Raw genomic sequence first — 19880 nt, forward strand, 5'->3', positions numbered from 1 at the left:
AAACAGCTCCGTATATCCGTATATCCGTTAGCGCAGCTAGCTAGCACCAGATGCTAACAACAACAATGCACGTAAGGTCTCTCGCTCGCTCGGGCCACACATACACACACCCTCCCGGTCCTCCAGATGGCCAGTCGGTGCCTGCCGGTGAGCGTGGAAGTGTGCCTGCCATAAGCGGGCGACAGGAGTGGGGCTGTCAGCATCAGCTTGTAGATGGTATTTTAAACTCGATGTGCTCGGAAACTACGGGGCGGCCGAGGAAAAAAAATAAACATGCGTTAATCGCGTTAAAATAATTAGTGGCGTACATTTTTTTAAATTATCGGTATCGGTCTTGAGAAGCAGGAAGTTATCGGTATCGGTTTCAAAAAACCAATATCGTGCATCCCTAAAACAAAGTAGTGTTTCGGAATAAGTGTTCCAGACTTACGTTTTGTATAGAATTTTTTTGTGATTGTTTCTCAGTTACTATCATTAGCATAGTTTAGTTATTGACTGAATTGATGTACAGTACCCTTGTACTGTCATGCTGCCTTGCAGTATGTTTTTTTTCATTTGCATTCATCTCCATATGAAACATGCAGCAATTTGAGATACATTTCCTTTGTTATGAGTATTTTCTGATACTGCTTATCAGGTCAACGTCATTTCAGTCAGTGTCTTTCCACCAGAGGAGGGAGCCAAAGACTACTGCCGTCTGACAAACAAACTGTATGTATTCATAATTTAAAGAAACATAAATTACAACAATATCAAACATTTCATGTAATTAAGATAGGTCAAGCATAGCTTTTAAACTACATAAACACTGTACTTTTAGTTTAAAGGTCCCATGATATGGCCATTTCTACTGATCATAATTCCATTGTTGAGGTCTACTAGAATAGATTTACATTGTGCAATTTTCCAAACTCACATTGGTTTCTCATACAGCATCTCTGTATAGTATGTGTATTCACTCTCTGTCCTAAACGGCTTGTTGGAGCTCCTGCCCCCCCTCCCTGTGAGCCCAGTGTGCTCTGATTGGTCAGCTCGCCCACTCTGTTCTCATTTAATTTCAAACCTTTATTTATACAGATAAATCCCATTGAGATCATTGATCTCTTTTTCAAGGGAGACCTGCTCAAGTAGTTCCACATGAAACATAAACATAAATAGAACAACAAAAGGACATCATACAGCATCATTTACATAATTATCCACATAAACAGGTACCAATAGCTTCCGATTGACTAGCATCCAACCGAGCTTTAAAAACATTTAGTGGCACCAGATTGTTCAATTTCCATTTAATTTGCAGACTATTCCAAGACAGAGGAGCTGCGCATCTAAAAGCTGTCTTCCCTAAGACAGTCCTAGCAGTTGGCACATTTAATAAAACCACAGCATTCGATCTCAGGCACTTACAATTTTCCGTGAGATCAGGGAGCAGATATAAGATGGAAGTTTCCCTAACATGGCTTTGTATATAAAAATATACCAGTGACTGAGCCTCCGTACAGTTAGTGAAAGCAAACCAGCCCTTGCATACAGTGGTACAGTGATGGGTTAATGCTTTACAGTTTGTCACAAATATTAGTGCACTGTGATACGCAGCATCTAACTTGACCAGGCAATTGGCAGGTGCATTCATATACATCAAATCACCATAGTCCAGCACAGGTAAAAAGGTCACAGTGACTAGCCTTTTCCTGGCCTCAAGTGAGAAACAGGACTTGTTTCTGAAAAAGAAACCTAGCCTAACCCTCAGCTTTTTAAGCAGGTTATTGACATGAAGTTTAAAAGTGAGACAATCATCAAGCCAGATACCAAGGTATTTGTAACAGGTAACCACTTCAAGTTTTATTCCTTGTGTAGTTACAATATCTAAAACAGGCTCTGGTGTCTTTTTAGCTTTAGAAAAGAGCATTACCTTGGTTTTCTCAACATTTAAAAGAAGCTTTAGTTCAGAGAGCTGAGTCTAAATAATGTTAAAAACAGCCTGTAATTTAACACCAGCCTCCTTAATGGAGGGACCTGCACAATACATCACGGTATCATCCACATACAAATGTAAAGTAGCTTCATCCACATTTTCACCTAAACTGTTGATGTAGATGGAGAATAAAAGTGGACCTAAAACAGAACCTTGGGGAACACCATTAGCAATGTTCAACCACTCAGAAGACAACCCATCAAAGTGAACACATTGGGACCTTTCAGAGAGGTAGTTTACAAACCACAAGTTTTTCAGAGTCACATACTGTAGTGTTCACAGAAGCAGAGTTAGTGACAGAATCAAATAGAGAACCACAGGACACAAAATGCTCATTAAAGCAATTTAGCATAGTAGCCCTGTCCGATATAGAGCCAGATGCTGTGGTAATGCACGGAGGTAGCTCATTACGGATATCGCCGGTGGATAACGATTTAATGGCTTTCCAACATTTTCCAGGATTATTCAGATTCTTTGTGGTTACTGACAGATAGTACTTTGATTTAGCACTTTTGATTTGCGATGTGAAGCAATTCCTTAGCTGCCTAAAACGCAGCCATTCTACCTCTGAGCCTGATTTCCTAGCCTTTGCCCAGGCCTTGTTTCTCTCATGAAGGAGACTGGACAGATGAGTCCACCACGGTTACAGCGGAACATCAGTGATTATGTGTTACAATGGCGTTAGCAACCAGAAAATGACACCAGTAATGACAAACAGATGAGAATGCTGCGTGGGGTCTGGGTGCCGTGTTGGCGGGACGTTGCGGGGCTCGCTGCTGCGAGGAGCGGACAGTGTGAGCTGGCTTACTGGTGTGGTTTCCTGGTTGCTGCGTGGGGTCGGTGAGACAGCGAAACCCAGCCCGAAACCAGCCCGAGCACACACACACACACACACACACACACACACACACACACACACACACACACACACACACACACACACACACACACACACAATTGGTCCATTGGGTCGTCGTTACGTCACTTGGTTCCCGGAAGAAACAAATGGAAAAAGAAAAATCCCCAACGAGGCGTTCTGGGGCAGCAGGTCTTTTCTGTGTTAGAGTTGTACTCGCTACAGGGTGTACTTTGAAGGTTTTTGACTCTGCAGACCGTTTACATAAAAGGCTACATAACACACAAGGGGACAGGTAATAACCGGAAAAGTGTGACATGGGACCTTTAAAGCTTCTTGTTTTCACTCCTCCCTGTAAGAAAGCTTTATCAGTTTCCCCTTTCAGCACATTTCCAAAAATCATCAGCAACACATATTCACTTCCTGTTTGGCTCCCTGTGCGTGCATGTGGCCAAAGGAAGCTGAACTCAAATGGAGGTTATTTTGGAGAATGGTCTGTTGTACTTCAATATCTTTCCTGCTAGTTTCTCATGGCCTCTGCTACCATCTCTTCCTCTCTCCTCTTTCCCCACACTCAAAGCTTTTCCCACCTTGAGCTGACAACCATTTTCTGTGAAAGCTGCTTTACTGAAGAGCCAGGGGAATTAGGTGGTCATCTATTTAGTGTGAAGTAATGCTTGAAAACCATTTATTCGAGTTCACCCATTAAAAATCATGTCCCCCCTGCCACAAAGCACCAGGCGTGTCACTCTGCCCACTTGTTGTCACAGCTGGGTGACAGTGAGACAACAAACACAAAGGTGTCTTTAGCTTTCACAAACCATCAGACCCTCCCACAGTGCTTTCAAACGCCATAATGGCAGTAATAATGATTATAGGCTTGATTTATAAAGGCACTAATCACATTGTCTTCTAAAGCTTTTAGTAAACCGTTTCCATTGTCTAATGAACCATGTTTCACAAAGAAGAGCAAATGCCCTGTTTCTGTTTCCAAATTACTGGCAGAGTACCCTGCCTTCCAGAGGCTTATTTATATTTACTTGTGTGTGTGAAGTGTTTGTTCTCAAACAGTGTTGAACATTTGGCCTCCTGAGGGAAGAATTTAAACCCTCTAAACACCAGAACCTGTTAGTCTGTCCATTTAAAAACCTGTGAAACCAGGTCAGAACTTGCTTTCGGCTATTTGATATAAACTAAAATATCAAAGTTATGATGTCAAATAAATATTTGATGCTTTGATGAGGATCAAAGTCCTTTTTTATGTGTACAGATTTAGTAGTTGATGCTATCCATGGATTGACACTATGTAAAGAATATTGAGTGGTATATACTGTATATGGGCAGTAGTGTGGTGTGTTGTTGGCAAGTTAAAAAAAAAACAATCCATTAGATAGCTTCTCTACAACTCCCCCCAAAGAACCACTGAAGTGACTGACTCTACTTCCTCCTGGCCTTGAGTAGGACGGCAGATTTACTCTACAATCTTTCATCCTTACATGAAAACTCAAAATTAAAGGTGACCTATTGCAACATCCACTTTTTCATGTCTTTATACATACATATGTGTCCCCTCTGTGTAAAGAGATTATGAAAGTTTCAGGAAAAAAATATTCTCTCTTTTTGTCCTGACATTTACATAAAAACCTGTTTGAAAATGAGCTGATCAGATTTTGGCCACTTTGTGCAACCATTAGCCAATAACCAACCAAGGTAAAACCGCCCACCTTATCACCTGAATCCCCCCTTAGAACACCATTAGCCGCGTTCACACCGCGTACTTTGCAGTATTGCCCCGGCACTTATTACCAATCGCATTCACACCGGAGTACTTTTCCCTGAGGGAAGATTACGCAAAGGAGCCGCTGACGTCACTTCGTAAAAGTAAAATACTTCATATTTCTTATTCCAGTTGGAATCTGCCAATCTTAAAAAAAATGAAGTGCACTCATTTCAGTTTTTATTTTGAAAGTCTTTAGCAGAAGTACTGTTATGTTTTATAATGAGTGACTTGACAGCGCTGACGGGGCCAAATACGCGTAAAAGTTGTCCACTCCTCCTCCTCCTCGTGCTTGAGGCTCGTTTGGCTCCTGATATAAAAACAGAGCTGCTCTCTGTCCCCGCTGCTCTCCTCAGTCTCCTCTCAACTAGCAGGCAGTTTGCTCCAAGAGGCCGAAATACAGAGGAAAAAAAGCAGGACGATCTCTGGCACATTCCCCAGGATGGAGGTAACTACTCTATGACTCTGGGCGTAGTTGTAGCGTGTACTTTAAGGCCACTTGAGCAAATGTATTTAACATGAACTGTTGTTGTGTGCAGCCATGTGCACTTGAAATTAAACATTGCATCATAGCAGCTCAGTGAGTAACAACATAATGCTTTTTATCGTGCGTGTTATTTCGGCAATGTCTCTGAAGTGCAACCCTTTAGGAAATAATATTATATAATTTTTAGAGCTGCAAAGATATGTTATATGTTATGCAAACATTTCAAAGTGCTTTTTCAACCTTTCCAACGTGGACTTGTTCTGCTTTTCTCCCTCTTTCTCTGTTTCAACTGAATATCTTTGGGTTGGCAAAAATAACCTAGGATGGAAACTTGTTGTTCTTTTCTGACATTTAATGGACCAAACGATATGTCAATATCTAGGAAATCATCTGAACATGAATACATATTCAAAATAATAATTAATTATAATAGTTGCATACCTATATGTCATTGCATCTATGAATAACTATGCAACTGTAGTTTAGTTTGCTACTTTTAGCATTATAAACACTCTTAATTAGCTTAACAGTGTTTACATCATAGCTTTGATTTTTGATACAAAAGTTTAAATTATGACATCGAGCAATAATTATATGCTATATTAAATTATTTAAATTAATGGATAACGGCATGTGATATGATACATTTCAGCTCTATGAAAGGATGGCTGTACTTATTTTTTCCTGAGGGTGTAGTTCTGTTAATAACAAACACACACTTGGGCTCAGTTTGTGTGTTTTTAGGCTTAAAAGTAGCAGTTCTGCGGTAGCTTCTTCATAACAAGTCACCACAGTGTGAGTGAAGGGAAATGGAGCTGACACAACGTCTGTCAAGAGCCAGTGTTTGGGCGTTGTGATTGTAACCAGGTTGAAAATAATCCTTACAGTTAAATTTAAAACAAGATAATAAGTGTGGTTAAAATATACATATGTTTAAAAGACTAAAATGTATAATTATAAATATTGTGTTTTATTTTGAAAGTTCATGGTTGTAAAAAGGAAGTAGTGTTTGTGAAAATTTACTCAAGATAACACAAAGGGTACATTGCTAAAATATAAACAGGATAACTTAAGAGAAATAAGACAACATTAGGCTTATGTATTCTTCGTTGTAAATGAGATTTATTGAGTTAACGAACTCAGGGCCCTTCCCTGATTAAACTAGGGAATAACTGGGCTACATGATGAATGTGTGAAGTAAAGGCAATTAGTTGATTTAGTCTTTATTGTAAACCTGGAATTTGTTTATTCTGTACAACAATTTCCCACCCTCAGCTGACAAGCCATGCTTTCTCCTCTCAAAGGCTGATCTGTCCTTAACTTGGCCTGAAGCTGAACAAAGTTTGTTTCTTCAGAGCTTAGGTTCAGGTTTGTGGTCTCCTCTCCTCCTTGCAAAATAAACTGTTCCCTCTGACTTTACCATCGTTCTTTCAGTATTTAATGTCATGTGGCAAATAGGAAGAGAAACACCCATGTTTTCCCCACAGCACGTGAGGGAGCACATTAGTAATCTGCCACAGAAATACACTCGCATACTTACACCACTCAACTTTAGGACTCAGATGTGGCTTTGGTCTGTTCAGCTTCAATTTAAAACCATAAAAGAATTTGGACTGCACCCAAATCAGGAAAGATTAAAACTATGATAAGAAGAAGGAGGGGTGAATTTCCTACAAAATCTTTTGTTTCTGATATAGTTAGTCTGTATGAGTTCAAGTTGCTCCATTAAGTGTAACAATGAGAGGGGAGGCATCAGGGTCAACAATGATTGGTGACTCAAACTTTTTCTTTCCCTGCCCAAATCTCACCAGTTTTTACTAAAATATATATCAGTCGGTAGCACTGCTGCAATGTACATTCAAACTAAATGATAAGTTGTCTTAACAATATCAGAAAAACATAAATTTATTTTCATAAATTACAAAACAGTTACTCAATATAGTCCACTCACATTGTTGTGAACAGGAACTATTTTCTTAAAAATGTTAGCTTGCATTCATTGGTGACACCCAAGCAATACTTATTGAGTCTTGTCACATTCACAAGTTGGGTGAAATCTGTCACCTGGTTGAGTTTTGCGCTAATATTTTGCTTTCAGTCTGAGAATGTCCATACCAGTAACAATCTGACACCTGCAATGTATGCAAAATGGATGAGCTCTGCAGATGTAAGCTGTTTGGAGTGAGACACTTTGGTCTACTGCACTTGAGATGGATAGGTATTTTTTGCCTGCTGCATTCTGCCTAAAGCACATGCCAACAAGCACTAAACTAGTCTGTAAAGTCAGTCTCACATTCCCCGTCTTCAAAACTGCCTCAGCTTTGACCTCTGGTGACATCACATATTAGTTTAAATTCTGCTGAGTTTCTAATTTAGCAGAAATTAGCTGTTCGTGTTCAAATGAATTTACAGCTGCCTTAGGCGTGCCTTAAAGCAGATTGACGCATGGAAATTCTAAAATGTTGTGTTTCCTGTGTTGCAACAAAAAGCAATTTAGATGACGAACTGGAAAGTTTACATACTGTAACGTGTGTGTGTGCTCATTTGTTCTGTAAGTGTGAGGGTTGTGGGTCTAGGGGTGGTGGTTTTCCTTTGATGGAAAAACAACACCGCAGCTAGAGGAGTGAGTATTTGGGATCTCCTTGCCAACCATATGGTGTGCACATTTATTATGTAATCCATAGTAAAGTTAAGAGACCAATAACAGAGGGACTCAGTCTCTACCAGCCAGACGTTTGCGAATGAGGCAGTTTTTTCCAAATTTCCTTTTAAAATATGTAATTTACCTAGAGTCCCACTATTAATATTATTGTTAATGCTTCTATCCCTTCTACTTATAATACAGCTCTTACTTGCGTTACAGTCAATACCACTAAAACCAGTATATAGGAAAGTGTCAAAGTAAATAAAGTTTACTTTTAAAGCTTTGTGTTGCTAAAATAAGGGTTATAACAAAACACGGTATGGATATGTGACGATTCAATGGTCTACGATCCAAAAACATTGAAGCAAAGTGAACATGATGATGTGCTTTTATTTTTAAATTCCCATGGCACCACTGTCACCAGTCGCACCTTCTTCCTAAATATTCCATGCTTAAACATGAGATATTTAGCACTCTGAAGTGAAGAAAAGGTCAGTTTTAAATATTTAAAAAATAAATAGATTGTTTTTTTAGCAAAGTTATAAAGTGAAAAATCATATTTTAGTTGCTTTTTGTGAGACGGATTAAATGTTGTCTAATGAATTTAATTCAAATCATGTCGCAGATTTAGTGTTTGTTTGTGTATTCCCATCCTTATAGACATCACCAGTGAGGGACGGATGCAGTCTGAGGTGTCTGCTGAAGCTCTATATTAAGCTGTATGTGTTTGAGGGCAGTATGAATGGTTCACTCTGTCCCTAACATAAAACAGACACCTAAGTGACCGTGAAGCTCAGTGGAATGTAAAGCATCAGCATCAAGGAAAGCCCACGAAACTCAAGCCCGTTCTCTAAGTCACGGTACAGTTATGGTTGGATCTGTGCTCAGCAGAGGCTGTATAGAATGTATTTAATGTTATCTGATTTGACAGATAATGCAGTTCTGAGCCATGATAAGATCGGCTGGATAGACATATGATGATAGGACAAACCACCAGCATCTCATGTGACTTCGAAAACTCAGATTCCCCTGATGCTTCCTGTTGTGGCTTGTTTAATCAGAATATCCTGCGAACAACTTCACTCTTATCTGATATTTGTCTTTTTATCTTGTTTCCTGTCTTCTTTTCACATATCTGCTGAAAAAATATGTCCCTTTTGAAACCAGCACTTTACAATGCTTGTTTTTTCTAAATCAATTGAACAAGAAAGGCAAACAAAAAAAGATATTTCCCCCGTAGTTACTTCTGTTTGTCTGTACTGTTTCACAAGATATTTAGTTTCCCAGGTTACGGTACCAGGTTCAAAACTAAAACTAGTTTGGGGAATTATCAAATGTTGCTTTCATCGGAAAACATAACTTAGTTTCTTTAAGAATTACTGAGGTGATATTAATGTATTTGGAACTCATTAGACATTAAAATATATCCCCAGTTAGCAATGGTAATATGTTGAATTGCATTAATAAAAGATAAAGAAAGAACCTACGTTCAATGTAAACACTGCACATTTCAAAACATTCAAAATACGGCTTTGCAAATGTTTTATCATTTTGGAGATTAATTAAACATATTTCAATGAGCCTCAGGGATACATACTAATTAAGTAAAACAAAACTGCTTATAGTTCACAATTAACATTCATACTGGTAACAAACATTTGTCTCTGTATTGCTGCGTACTCTGAATGACATGTGAGACATTGGAACTTTCCAACAGACTCCCACAAACAATATATATATATATATATATATACATTTTTAAACTTCGAAAGCACAGTATTTTTGGAGATTGCAGTGTGCAGATGCAGACGAAGCATTAAACTAGTTTATAGCAAATGTGTGATTCCCTGAGGTTATTCTAAAATATCAAACTTTTTTGTAGTTTTTTTAATTAATTTGACTCATTGGCATGTTGCCTGTATTTATCTCCCTGCGTGGAAGCTTGGCTGGTTGGAGGATTAATGCATCTGTACGACGAATAAAATGGTTCATGAAACCTAATACATAATTCCGGTTTTTCCTTTTATTGCGAAGCCATTTATGTTATTTTCTTAAACATTTTTATGATTTGTCGCCATTATAGGCATTCCCACTATGTGAAGTGTGTTTTTCTCTGAGTCCTGCTATCAAGAACAAGGGGCCGGCCCCTCTGAGCTTCAGTCTGCAGCAGTGTGGGGCAAAGAGATAGCCTGGGTGGGAGAACAGATAGCGAGGATCTGTAAAAGAAAAACACACATGCTGTTGGCTTCAAGGAAGTTATGTCATGGATGGACTCATGTCAAATGAAGCAGCCTGCGTCAGACTTTAAGCTGCCTCAGACATCTGCAGATTGTCAAACAAGTTGAATTTAGTCTCTGTAGTTTAAGTCTACCGAGGGCCAATATGTGCAGACAAGGTAGAAACTCTGAAGAAACATAATCCTCTTTATAACCCGCTTCCAAATCTCCCTGCAGAACTGTTACCCATACCGCCTGCACCCCCCCTCAAACCACCCTCTTCTAAATTTGGCATTGAGCCATGCTCTTTATTTCCTTTTTTGGTAGAAAGTAGTGCAAACACATTAAGTGCTGCATGCTGCTTGTACTTTATAGGTGACATTCTTTCAAACCCTTTTTGTGCAGACAAAATCATCAATGTTATCAGCAAAATGCATTTGTATCAAAAATAAAACAAATGATTACGGTGTGGTCCCTTTTTTAGAGTGTTTTTTACATATTTGTAAAGTATGCAATGTCCGAAGCCTGCCATGAATGAATGGATGCCAAAGCCTGTGGCGATGGATCTTGTAGGGAAGGTGCGAGGCTTTACTGAATGAAGTCATCCCATGTCTTTGATACTCTGCCTCTACGTCAACAATCTGATCCACTGTCCAGATGGTTTTTGTCTTTGTGGTTGCTGGATCAGAGTGGATGAGAATACCCGAGTAGAATCCCCAACGGATGCTTGTATCAATGTTTTCTTGCTTACGTTAGAAGATTTGGACGACGTAGTGTCTGCTGTGGGCTGTTTACATTTTCTGATATATTTTCTCACCCATCATTCATTCTCCATTACCTTACCCTTTTTATTGCACAATAGTTCAGCCACGGTACACATCACATTGAAATATCAGGCTGCCTGGCTCCTCATCTGTTCTCTTCTCTTCTAATTTGCCAGTCAAATTGCAAAAAGCATATCTACAACAACTCTTGTGTTGTTGTGACACATTGTTCATCGCGTTATTAGGCAGCTTTCTATGCTCAGGTCATCTGGATTTATGTTTCTTCTCTCTAGATGCTTATTATTTTATACCATATTTCACCCTACATTAATAGTCTGCAGCACCTCCCATTTACCTTGAGGCAGGGGCTGTAATGCCTCATAGATTAGAGAGTACATTTACCTCATTCCTCTGATTGAAGGTCTTTCTACTTCCACACAACACATTTATATAAATATATAAATACAGTGGCAATGGAAAAGTGAGATATTCAGATGAGGTCCAGTCCAAAAACACATCATGTTTTCCTGGAAAGGAAGCGAGCGAGAAGGTGCCTCTCTGCTCTCTTACCTCATAACAAGTGTAGGCAGAAGGGAGCTGCTCTCCGATGGTTTTCCCCCTGGCAGAACACGCCGACTTGTGAAAACAAAGTCTGCAGACTCGAACTGAAGCCATTACGCTTGGTTATCTTATTGAACAAGCACTGGCTCAACAGCTGTGCTTTGGTGTGCTTTATTTATCTGCACTTTGACAGATTCTTACTGTGTGGGGCTCAACAGCAAGAGTTTATGGGGATTGAGACTTCCTAGTGAAGGGGTAGAGATCCTGACTTCATCTTTATCAATTCCATAGCAGATGACATGGTCTCTTGCTCTCTGATCACCGTTGTTGTATCAAGCAGATATGTTAGGACTTACCGAGACTAACATCATGTGCTTCTTCTCCTTGCCTCTGGAAACAGGAATGGACAATAGCAGGCTTTGTGGGATCTGTTAGTCTCTGTTCTGCTTCCACATCTGCCGGTCATACGGTAAACCTCGTGTCTCCGTCCACAGCCTGGAAATTAAGACGCTGGTTACGTTGGGATTAACCTTTACTTATCCAAACACAGCTCACTGAGGATGCACACACTTTTCCCTGTAACTCTCTGCTTCACATTTACGCTGAACTTTTACCACCGTCTTCTTTAGAGGCTTTAAGGCTCATGTGTACTAATGTGTGAGCCATATTGGAGGTCACCTTTTTTTTTAAATCATCAAAACAGGTTATTAATAATAAAAACATTGTCATTTATTAAGAGTGGGTGGTATGGACATTCTGTTAATACCATAAAATGATAGACATGTGCTTTCCAGACCCTGATCTACCCATTTAGTGTAAATGCATTCGTTAGAAGAAGTGAGTATGAAACCAAATACATCTGACTTAAATTGGACTGCGTGAATTGTGTGAGCTAAATGGATTTTAATTATATTTTTGGTGTTTTTGAATGCTGCCCCAATTTACTTGAATTCATAAATACTTTTCTCAGTTTCTTGGTTTACTGTGAAAGTATGCAAGAAAAACAATGTTTCCTTCAAGAAACCTATGTAACATGGTTTGAGTAATTGATGCATAAATGGTCATTCTGTGGGTGAATTAATCCTTCAACATGTGTCACTATAATGTTGTAGCCAATTTTAATTGGCTACAACTTGGCTTGGCTTTAACTTATTCATGGTAGTATTTTGGTTTTCAAAAGTAAAGCATCTAGTGCCAAACAACCTTGATTTGTCACGTTTGGGGATAGACTTTCTCATGTGATTTAAAGAGTGAATAATTCATTGCTGTATGCCACAATGTCTTTTTTGATACCACCACTTTAGGGACATCAAAGACAGCTAGTCAACAGTACCTCAACAGTATCAATGCACACTTGTTGTTCACAGTGGGGCCAATGTACTGCACTATAAATGAAGTATCATCCGTGAGTGAACCACATTATTTTTTTTCCAAAATGGCCTGGCGATTCAAACTAGTTCTTTACCATCGTCCAAGCAATGACTGTTCCCTTGAATACCAGTGTTTCTACAAGCATGCACTTTTTCTGTCATGCTTTATGCATTATATAAAGTAAAACTGTCTTAAATAACAGTGCATTAACTCTTTACAGTATGTGTTACTTTAAAACTTGCTACATCTGAGGATTTGTTTCCATGAAAGTCAGAGTTCAGAAATAGCTTCTTTTTTTTTTTTAGTGTCGACACAGACCTTTTTTTTAAAACTTGAAACACATGGAAAAGGCACTGCTCTAAGAAGACTTAAAATAAGAAAATGTTCCTTGTTTAGACATGCTCAACTGCTCTGTATGCTAGATTACAGCATGTTTCAGATGTGGTGTAGCATATCCAGGGACCCTCTCTGAGGAGCTGAGGGGTTACAGAGCTGTGATCCAGGCTGCCTGCACAGCTCTGGGGCTTTTTCCCAGGCCTCGAGCCCCAGAAATAGTCCGCCCTGCTCTCCTGCAGTGAACCAAAGTTTCCCACTCTTCCACAGCACTAGGGTCCCAGCTGAGTTAAACATGCACAACACTGATAACCAACAGAGGACCCTATGTTTTCTCTAAGTAATGTCCCTTTTATCATCTTAGTGAAATAATTTGGTTTAACAAAGACATTGATATTTTTATTATAGCAGATAAAGCAGTAACAAAACAAAAAAATGCTACGCTAGAATGTAGTTCTGAAGAAACAGTGGATGTGTTGATGCCTGTTATACATTCCTACACCATTTAAATACACTTGCATTTCTTACCTTGTATTCTGTATGCATGGTCAGTGAATTTGAGAAGCAGTGATGTATTTGCATTGAGTCTGACGTTATTTTAATTCTCTATGAAGAAGCTAATTAATGATAAGAGCTGGCTTTGAAACGGACGCATGGAAGGATATTAATGGATCTGAAAGGACTTCTTCTTAAACTACAAAGTTGTTGAATTTGTAATGCTAACAAAGACTTTCACATCTTCATAGCTAAGTATGATAATTTCTAAAATCATAAAAATATCTAAAATGTCATCTTGGAGAGGGCTGCTCAATTAATCATATTTTAATCGCAAATACGATTTTGGCTTGCAACGATTATGAAAACAACATAATCGAAATAAAACGATTATTTAACTTTTATTCTTTTTAAATATTTTTTTGTACTGGTTTTTCAGTTGAATTATTATTATTTTGTAGCCTTTATTTATACAGGTGTAAAATCTCATTGAGACACAAGGTCTCATTTCCAAGAGAGACCTGTTCAGTGGTAACACTACCACACAAAGTTACAGACAGACAGGACACTAAACACAGAGGAAACACTCAAATACAACATCGTATTATACTTAAAGTTCAGGGTAATCAACTGTTAAAAACATGCTATTCACATTTTTTTTTTTTTATAAATTGATGTTTTCAAAGTAAATGGATAATCGTTTTTAATAATCGTGATATCAATTATTGACCCAAATAATCGAGATTATGATTTTTGCCATAATCGAGCACCCCTAATCTTGGCTAGAGGTCAGAGCTAGAGGTCACTCAACATATACTTCTAAATACTGTTTAACCTATGTCAGGAATAGAAGTTCAAGGTTCAAGGTTCTTTATTGTCAAACTAACATAGCTACAGAGTAATTATGTCGTTGAAAATCTTAGGGCACAGGCTTCTCCAACAATGCAACACAATAATACAGAATACTGTAAGCAGACAATATTAAAACAATATTAAAATATACTATATATACAAAAAGAAAAATAGTTTTTAAAAAAGTGAGAAAAAATGGAATAGTGCAATACGAGTCTATATACAAGTTAACTTATGAAGAAAGAAAGCAATGATATATGAGGGAGGTGTTAGAGATTGCTCTTGTCTGTCTTTTAAATAACGTTTCAGAAAATGTGAAACCTTCATTTGCTTGCACGGTTGTGACTACTGTAGGCATTTTGCACTTTAGGAGGCATTTGTTTTTAGACGACAGGAAAGAGTTAAACAATTAGAGGTTACAAAATAATGGTGTGGAGGGTGGGTGGTCCCTGGTGATTACTATTAATCACGGATGAGAAAGGAGAACTCAGGAAAAGGGTTGGGATGTGGATTAGGACTGAGAGGCACTGCAGGGCTAGCTGATGCTGTAATACATTTGGGTGGAGGTAGCATGGTGGTGAGGTCATGTTGAGAACAAGGGAAGAAAAGGAAAATAAAGCCTTGTGATTCAAATATGGAATGCCTGTATCTGGGAATCTTGGGAGATTCATGTTTCCATGGAGTGCAGAGAGGGAGGAGTGCACACCCAGGAAATGTGACAGAATTACCAGCTGTGAGGAGACGCACAAGCTTTTTAGTGGTCAATAAAAGTAGAATGGAAATTAAATGCAGCATTGAACCCAGAAAGGGAAAGGGTGGAGCACCATACGCAGTGACTGTACTATACTAATCATTAAATAGCAGTGACATGATGCAAGAGAATTTGCACAGTCCAAACATGTGGCGAGAACTGGAAAAAACTGAATAAAACTGAGTGTTGTTTTCAGAGCTCACATCTGTGTGTATTACAGCCTTCACTTATCACTAAGGCCACAGATATGTGAAGTGGGTGAATAGTCATTAAAGGGTAGCACGGAGGGGGGGGGGGGGGGGGGGGAGTTTGGCAATCAGCTTGGGAATAGTGGGAGAGACCAAAGTAAAGGGGCCAATAAGTGATAACAGTGTGAGGCTTCGAGTACAGGACCCTCCTGTCACAGGCTGCAGGGTGATGTTGAACAGCTGTGCAGAGAGGGGCTTACTTCCTGTTTCCAAACCCAAAACAAACACTCGTAAGTAGAAGACATGAGTTCCTACCATAGGGTTCCTACAAGGACAGTATTGAACCGAAGTTGTTTTTTGTTGGTTCCATTTTCCCCTTCCTCTCTGCTATGTTTCTCAACCCGTCTGCTTTTTCCTTTTAAAAAGAGGGAAGTGAAAAGGTGTTCTTTATTTTAAAACATCTTATATGGCTTCATAAAATGCACTTCCCCTAAGTACCATAATCAGTTTTTTTCCCAATAAGATTCTCCAGTCTTAAATGTGCAAAGCAACATAATATGTTTGATAAAAATGATTTTATTTTCCAAAAGGATTCTCCATCCAAGCCCTCTGTGGCTGAGCTGGCTGGAAGGTTCAAAGGTCACATTTTACCAATGCCCGGCTCAAAGGGCGAGGTAACTTTTCTATACATACTTATAGATTAATTAGTGAAGACATAATGGACTGATAGTGATATAATATTGTATTTACATCCCTTCTGCTTCCTGTTTGCAGTTGCGATTTCGAAGAACACCACCTTGCTCGCTAAAGCTGCAAAAACAAAAAGATGACAATGAAGAATCAGATGTAAGTAAATTTCCTCCTTTTCTGACACATAAGCTACAAATTGGTCTTCTGTATACACAAAGGCAGGGTCCAGGAAACAGGCTTGGATCTTTTTATTGTTTTTCATTGTGATTATATTTCAACAGTAGACAGTGTATTGTGGCCAAATCGACAATTTATCCATTTGTTCTTCACTGGGAATGTGTTTGTTCACATTACATTGTTACTTGTGTTAGACGCTTTTACCCAAAACGATTCACTCAATACTGTGGGCAATCCCCATTGGATCAATTTGGGTTGAAGTGTCTTGCCCAACAACACGGTGACATGCAGTGGCTGTCAAGGTGGAATTGAACCGGTGCTCCCCTGATCTGAGTCAGAGCCTCAGTGGGTTAGTGCTGCTCTTGTTCAAACTACAACAACCTATCTTTCTTTCACACAAACCAGAGCTCAAGACACAGTAGTAGTGCAACAATATATACATAACAAGCATGTACTGTAATAGTTGATTAATTAATTTAATCTATAATATTCAATTTAATCTATAATATTCAGACTTAAAAAGGCGCTTGCAAGTCAGGATGAGCTTTCCGTGCTTAAAAGGGGGGTTCTGATGTTTTTGTGATTTGTCTTTTCATTATTTGTCTGACTGGTTTCTTGCAGAAAGCTGTCATCTCACCAAATCCCTTTAATGTCAAGACCAAGAAATCCTCCATTATTGAAAAACTTCAGGTAGGTGCATCTTACATTTAAATATTTTGCCAGAGAAATAGGAACCAAACAATTTCTCACCAAGACTCAGTCTTACATGTTATTATAGGATGTAATATACAGGCAGAAGTAGTCAAGCATATATAATCAGGACATTTTGATAATGTAAAGCATTACTGCCCCCCACTGTTCAGTTGACACTGGTGCCTGAGCTCATCGCATGCTGAGAGAAAGGGGAAGGGTTTGTCCTGGATGCCACAATCGGCTCAGATAAATGAGCTAATGGGATCACAGGCCACCCAGCCTCTAGTGAGGCTCCAACTTCTCTTTCCTTTTCCACCACCATCATTCCATTAGTTAGCAATTCACACAGTGGGCAGCCATGGGACAAAAGGGCTGCCGCTTCTCCCTCTTCCTCTTCTCCCCAGTGGAGGTAGGATACTCTAATCTAAACTTAACCAATGTTTTGGAGACTAATTTGAGCTCTTATGTACTTTAGTTCTTAGTGTGAATATGACAGGTGTTGTTTGTAACACCTAAAAGAGAATTACAGGCTGTATTTAGAGCAGGTGAGTTTACGAAACAGGATGGTGACAGGTGCAAGCTGAGCAAAGTCCTATTTGCACATCCGTTTACTAGTTTTTTTTTTTAACAAAAGCTAGACATTTTAAGGTGTAATTCATCTCTGTATTAATATATTTTAATAATATATCCATGTTTGAATTAACATGGCATGGATTAATATTCCCTTTACTTATTTGTTATATTTCAACATAGAATTACTATATTGTAGAATGTATGGCTCGCTCTCTAAAAACATGTGACTTTGAAAAGTGATGTTTAAATACATTTTACACTATTTTGCAATTTAGTCTTATTAAAAACAATGTTCTAAAGAGAGTATAGTGCCCATGCTTCAGGATCTTCTTTTTCTCATAGGCAAATCTTGCCCTGTCGCCCACTGCTCTGCTGCCTTCACCCAAGAGTCCTGAGGTGAGGCTCCAGCCCACCCCGTTGTCCCCCATTGTTCCCTACAGCCCGTTGACCTCACATCTGTCCAGTGAAGAGGAGGATCCCATCAGCTTTGACAGCCCTCCTGAAGGCATCCCGCTGCCCAACTTCAACAAGGTAAACAGGATAAATAGACCTGAGCTATCTGTTACAACGTTTCCTAATAATGCACTTGAATTGTTGTGATATGTGTCATGTTGAAGAGCATCATATATCATCATTTCTAAGCTTTGTTTTAAGTTGGTGGTAGTCTAATGTCATATTTGCATTTTTTTTTTGGTGCAAATTTAAACTCCTGGGCCATTAAATGAAAAACACAAGCTGCTGCCATATTTAGTTCCCGTATGTGCTTCTCACGCTATCCACCGACAGAGTTGTGTCGTCACAACCGGACACATGATCCCATTCCTTGTTGACGTATTTCTCAGCGTGTGCTCTGCATCTTGTCTTCAAGCAGTCCTTGGATAAGCCGGACCAAGATGCCCCTGTAGTGCATGAGTGCTGCTGCGATGGGGGATTGAAGATGTAATCCCCTTAGCCTAGTTAGAGTCCCTAGGTACCATTTTGTGCGGCGCTCTCACGCATATGTTGCCACTGACAGAAATAATTTGATATAAATAAATTGATGTTGAATATAGATTCTTAGCTGTGTCAAAGTTATCAAACGTTTTTGTTATGCTAAACTGTTGTTTCCACACAGACCCGTGCAAGATTATCATTCAAAAGACGCCCACCCACAAGACAGCACAGAAGGTCAACTGGAGAGGAAATAGGAGCCATCGGGGGTGCTCAGTCCCCATGTGAACTCTATGACCCAAAAGTAAATGGGGACCACGTTGTTGAACATGGACAGCCAGCTAGTCTGAATGAAGCTGAAGAGAAGGACAAGGACTGTGAACAAACAGAGGATGAGGTAGCACAGAGTGACCCAGATTGCATGGGACATCCAGAGGAAGAGCAGGAAGCAGAACAAACCCAGAACGTGGAGGTCATGGAGGAGGAAGAGCAGCCTTCAGAGCCTAGCACTTCCATGCAGATAGAGGGCGAGGTTGAGATGGAGGAGATGCCTCAGGAAGAGCACTAAGGAGGCAAAACTTGGTGTCAACTATGAAAATTAATAAATTATGTTTTGCTTTGATTAAGAAATCTCCTAAAATACTCCAAGATCATTTGTTTAAATGACTTGGTACCTGCTCTTCATAAATCCCTCTGTCACCCTCTCCTGGCCGTCTCTCAGAACAGGTCTACAAACACTGGAGAGTTATCAGAAGCAGCTATTCCCTGCATTTGGAAATCAGCATCAAGGTTGATGTAGCATCCATTATCACGCAAGAGGGATGTTGTCATATCGAATCAAGTCTTCATGAGAAGATTCCTATTTTTTCGAGAAATTGCTTTTTCTTCTATGCAAATCAAAGACATTGTTAAGAGTACACTTACATGTCAGAAGTATCTGTCATGTACAAAGGACTTTGGGAATGCTGATACCCAAAAAGCTAAATATTATTAGACTACATACAAATATATATATATATAGCAGATATATAAAATGCAGATATATAAAATGTTCTCTCATACCAAATCATTTAAGGTTGAAATGATGTAAATGCTAATCTAGTTTTCCTTTGATGTATGTGCTTGTCTTTCATTTTGTATTCTACAAAAAAGGACAGTGCTACTGCAGAGAGGCGTGGGTCCTCTGCAATTGTGCGCAGCAATGTTAAGAAAATAAAACTTCCTTTCTCTGGAAGGATGACATTGCATGTGTTTGGAGAATTATTGGGGTTGAAATAAGTCAAATTCTCATTATTGAAGTGAAAATCTGTCATTTTCATCTCCTGGGAGATTATTATTTAAAAAAGTTAAGATTTTATAGTTAATACAGGTTGCTGATGCTGATAGTGGATAGCATTGTTTAAGCTGCTGCACCCCTATATGGAACACCCAAATGTGAATCAACACTTTCCCTGGGCGAACATCGCAGGGCTGTGTCTGGGTGTTAGGACTGGCAGTTTTACACAGCTCTAGATTAACAGCCTTATTGCACCTGTTATGGTTGGAAA

The 19880-nt window shown here is 39.1% G+C and overlaps 1 protein-coding gene across 1 annotated transcript; it reads left to right on the forward strand.

Moving 5' to 3' along the window:
- The first annotated feature begins 4905 nt into the window (after nucleotides 1-4905).
- Nucleotides 4906-19580, forward strand: zgc:153184 (uncharacterized protein LOC751652 homolog). The gene is made up of 6 exons (XM_034207240.1): nucleotides 4906-5056; nucleotides 15861-15944; nucleotides 16045-16116; nucleotides 16759-16827; nucleotides 17746-17934; nucleotides 18518-19580. The coding sequence occupies exons 1-6, from the start codon at nucleotides 5051-5053 to the stop codon at nucleotides 18899-18901; spliced, it is 804 nt and encodes a 267-aa protein (XP_034063131.1). The 5' UTR covers nucleotides 4906-5050; the 3' UTR covers nucleotides 18902-19580.
- The last annotated feature ends 300 nt before the right edge of the window (nucleotides 19581-19880 follow it).

This window comes from Gymnodraco acuticeps, unplaced genomic scaffold (genome assembly GCF_902827175.1).
Source record: "Gymnodraco acuticeps unplaced genomic scaffold, fGymAcu1.1, whole genome shotgun sequence".
NCBI classification, from domain to species: Eukaryota; Metazoa; Chordata; class Actinopteri; order Perciformes; family Bathydraconidae; genus Gymnodraco; species Gymnodraco acuticeps.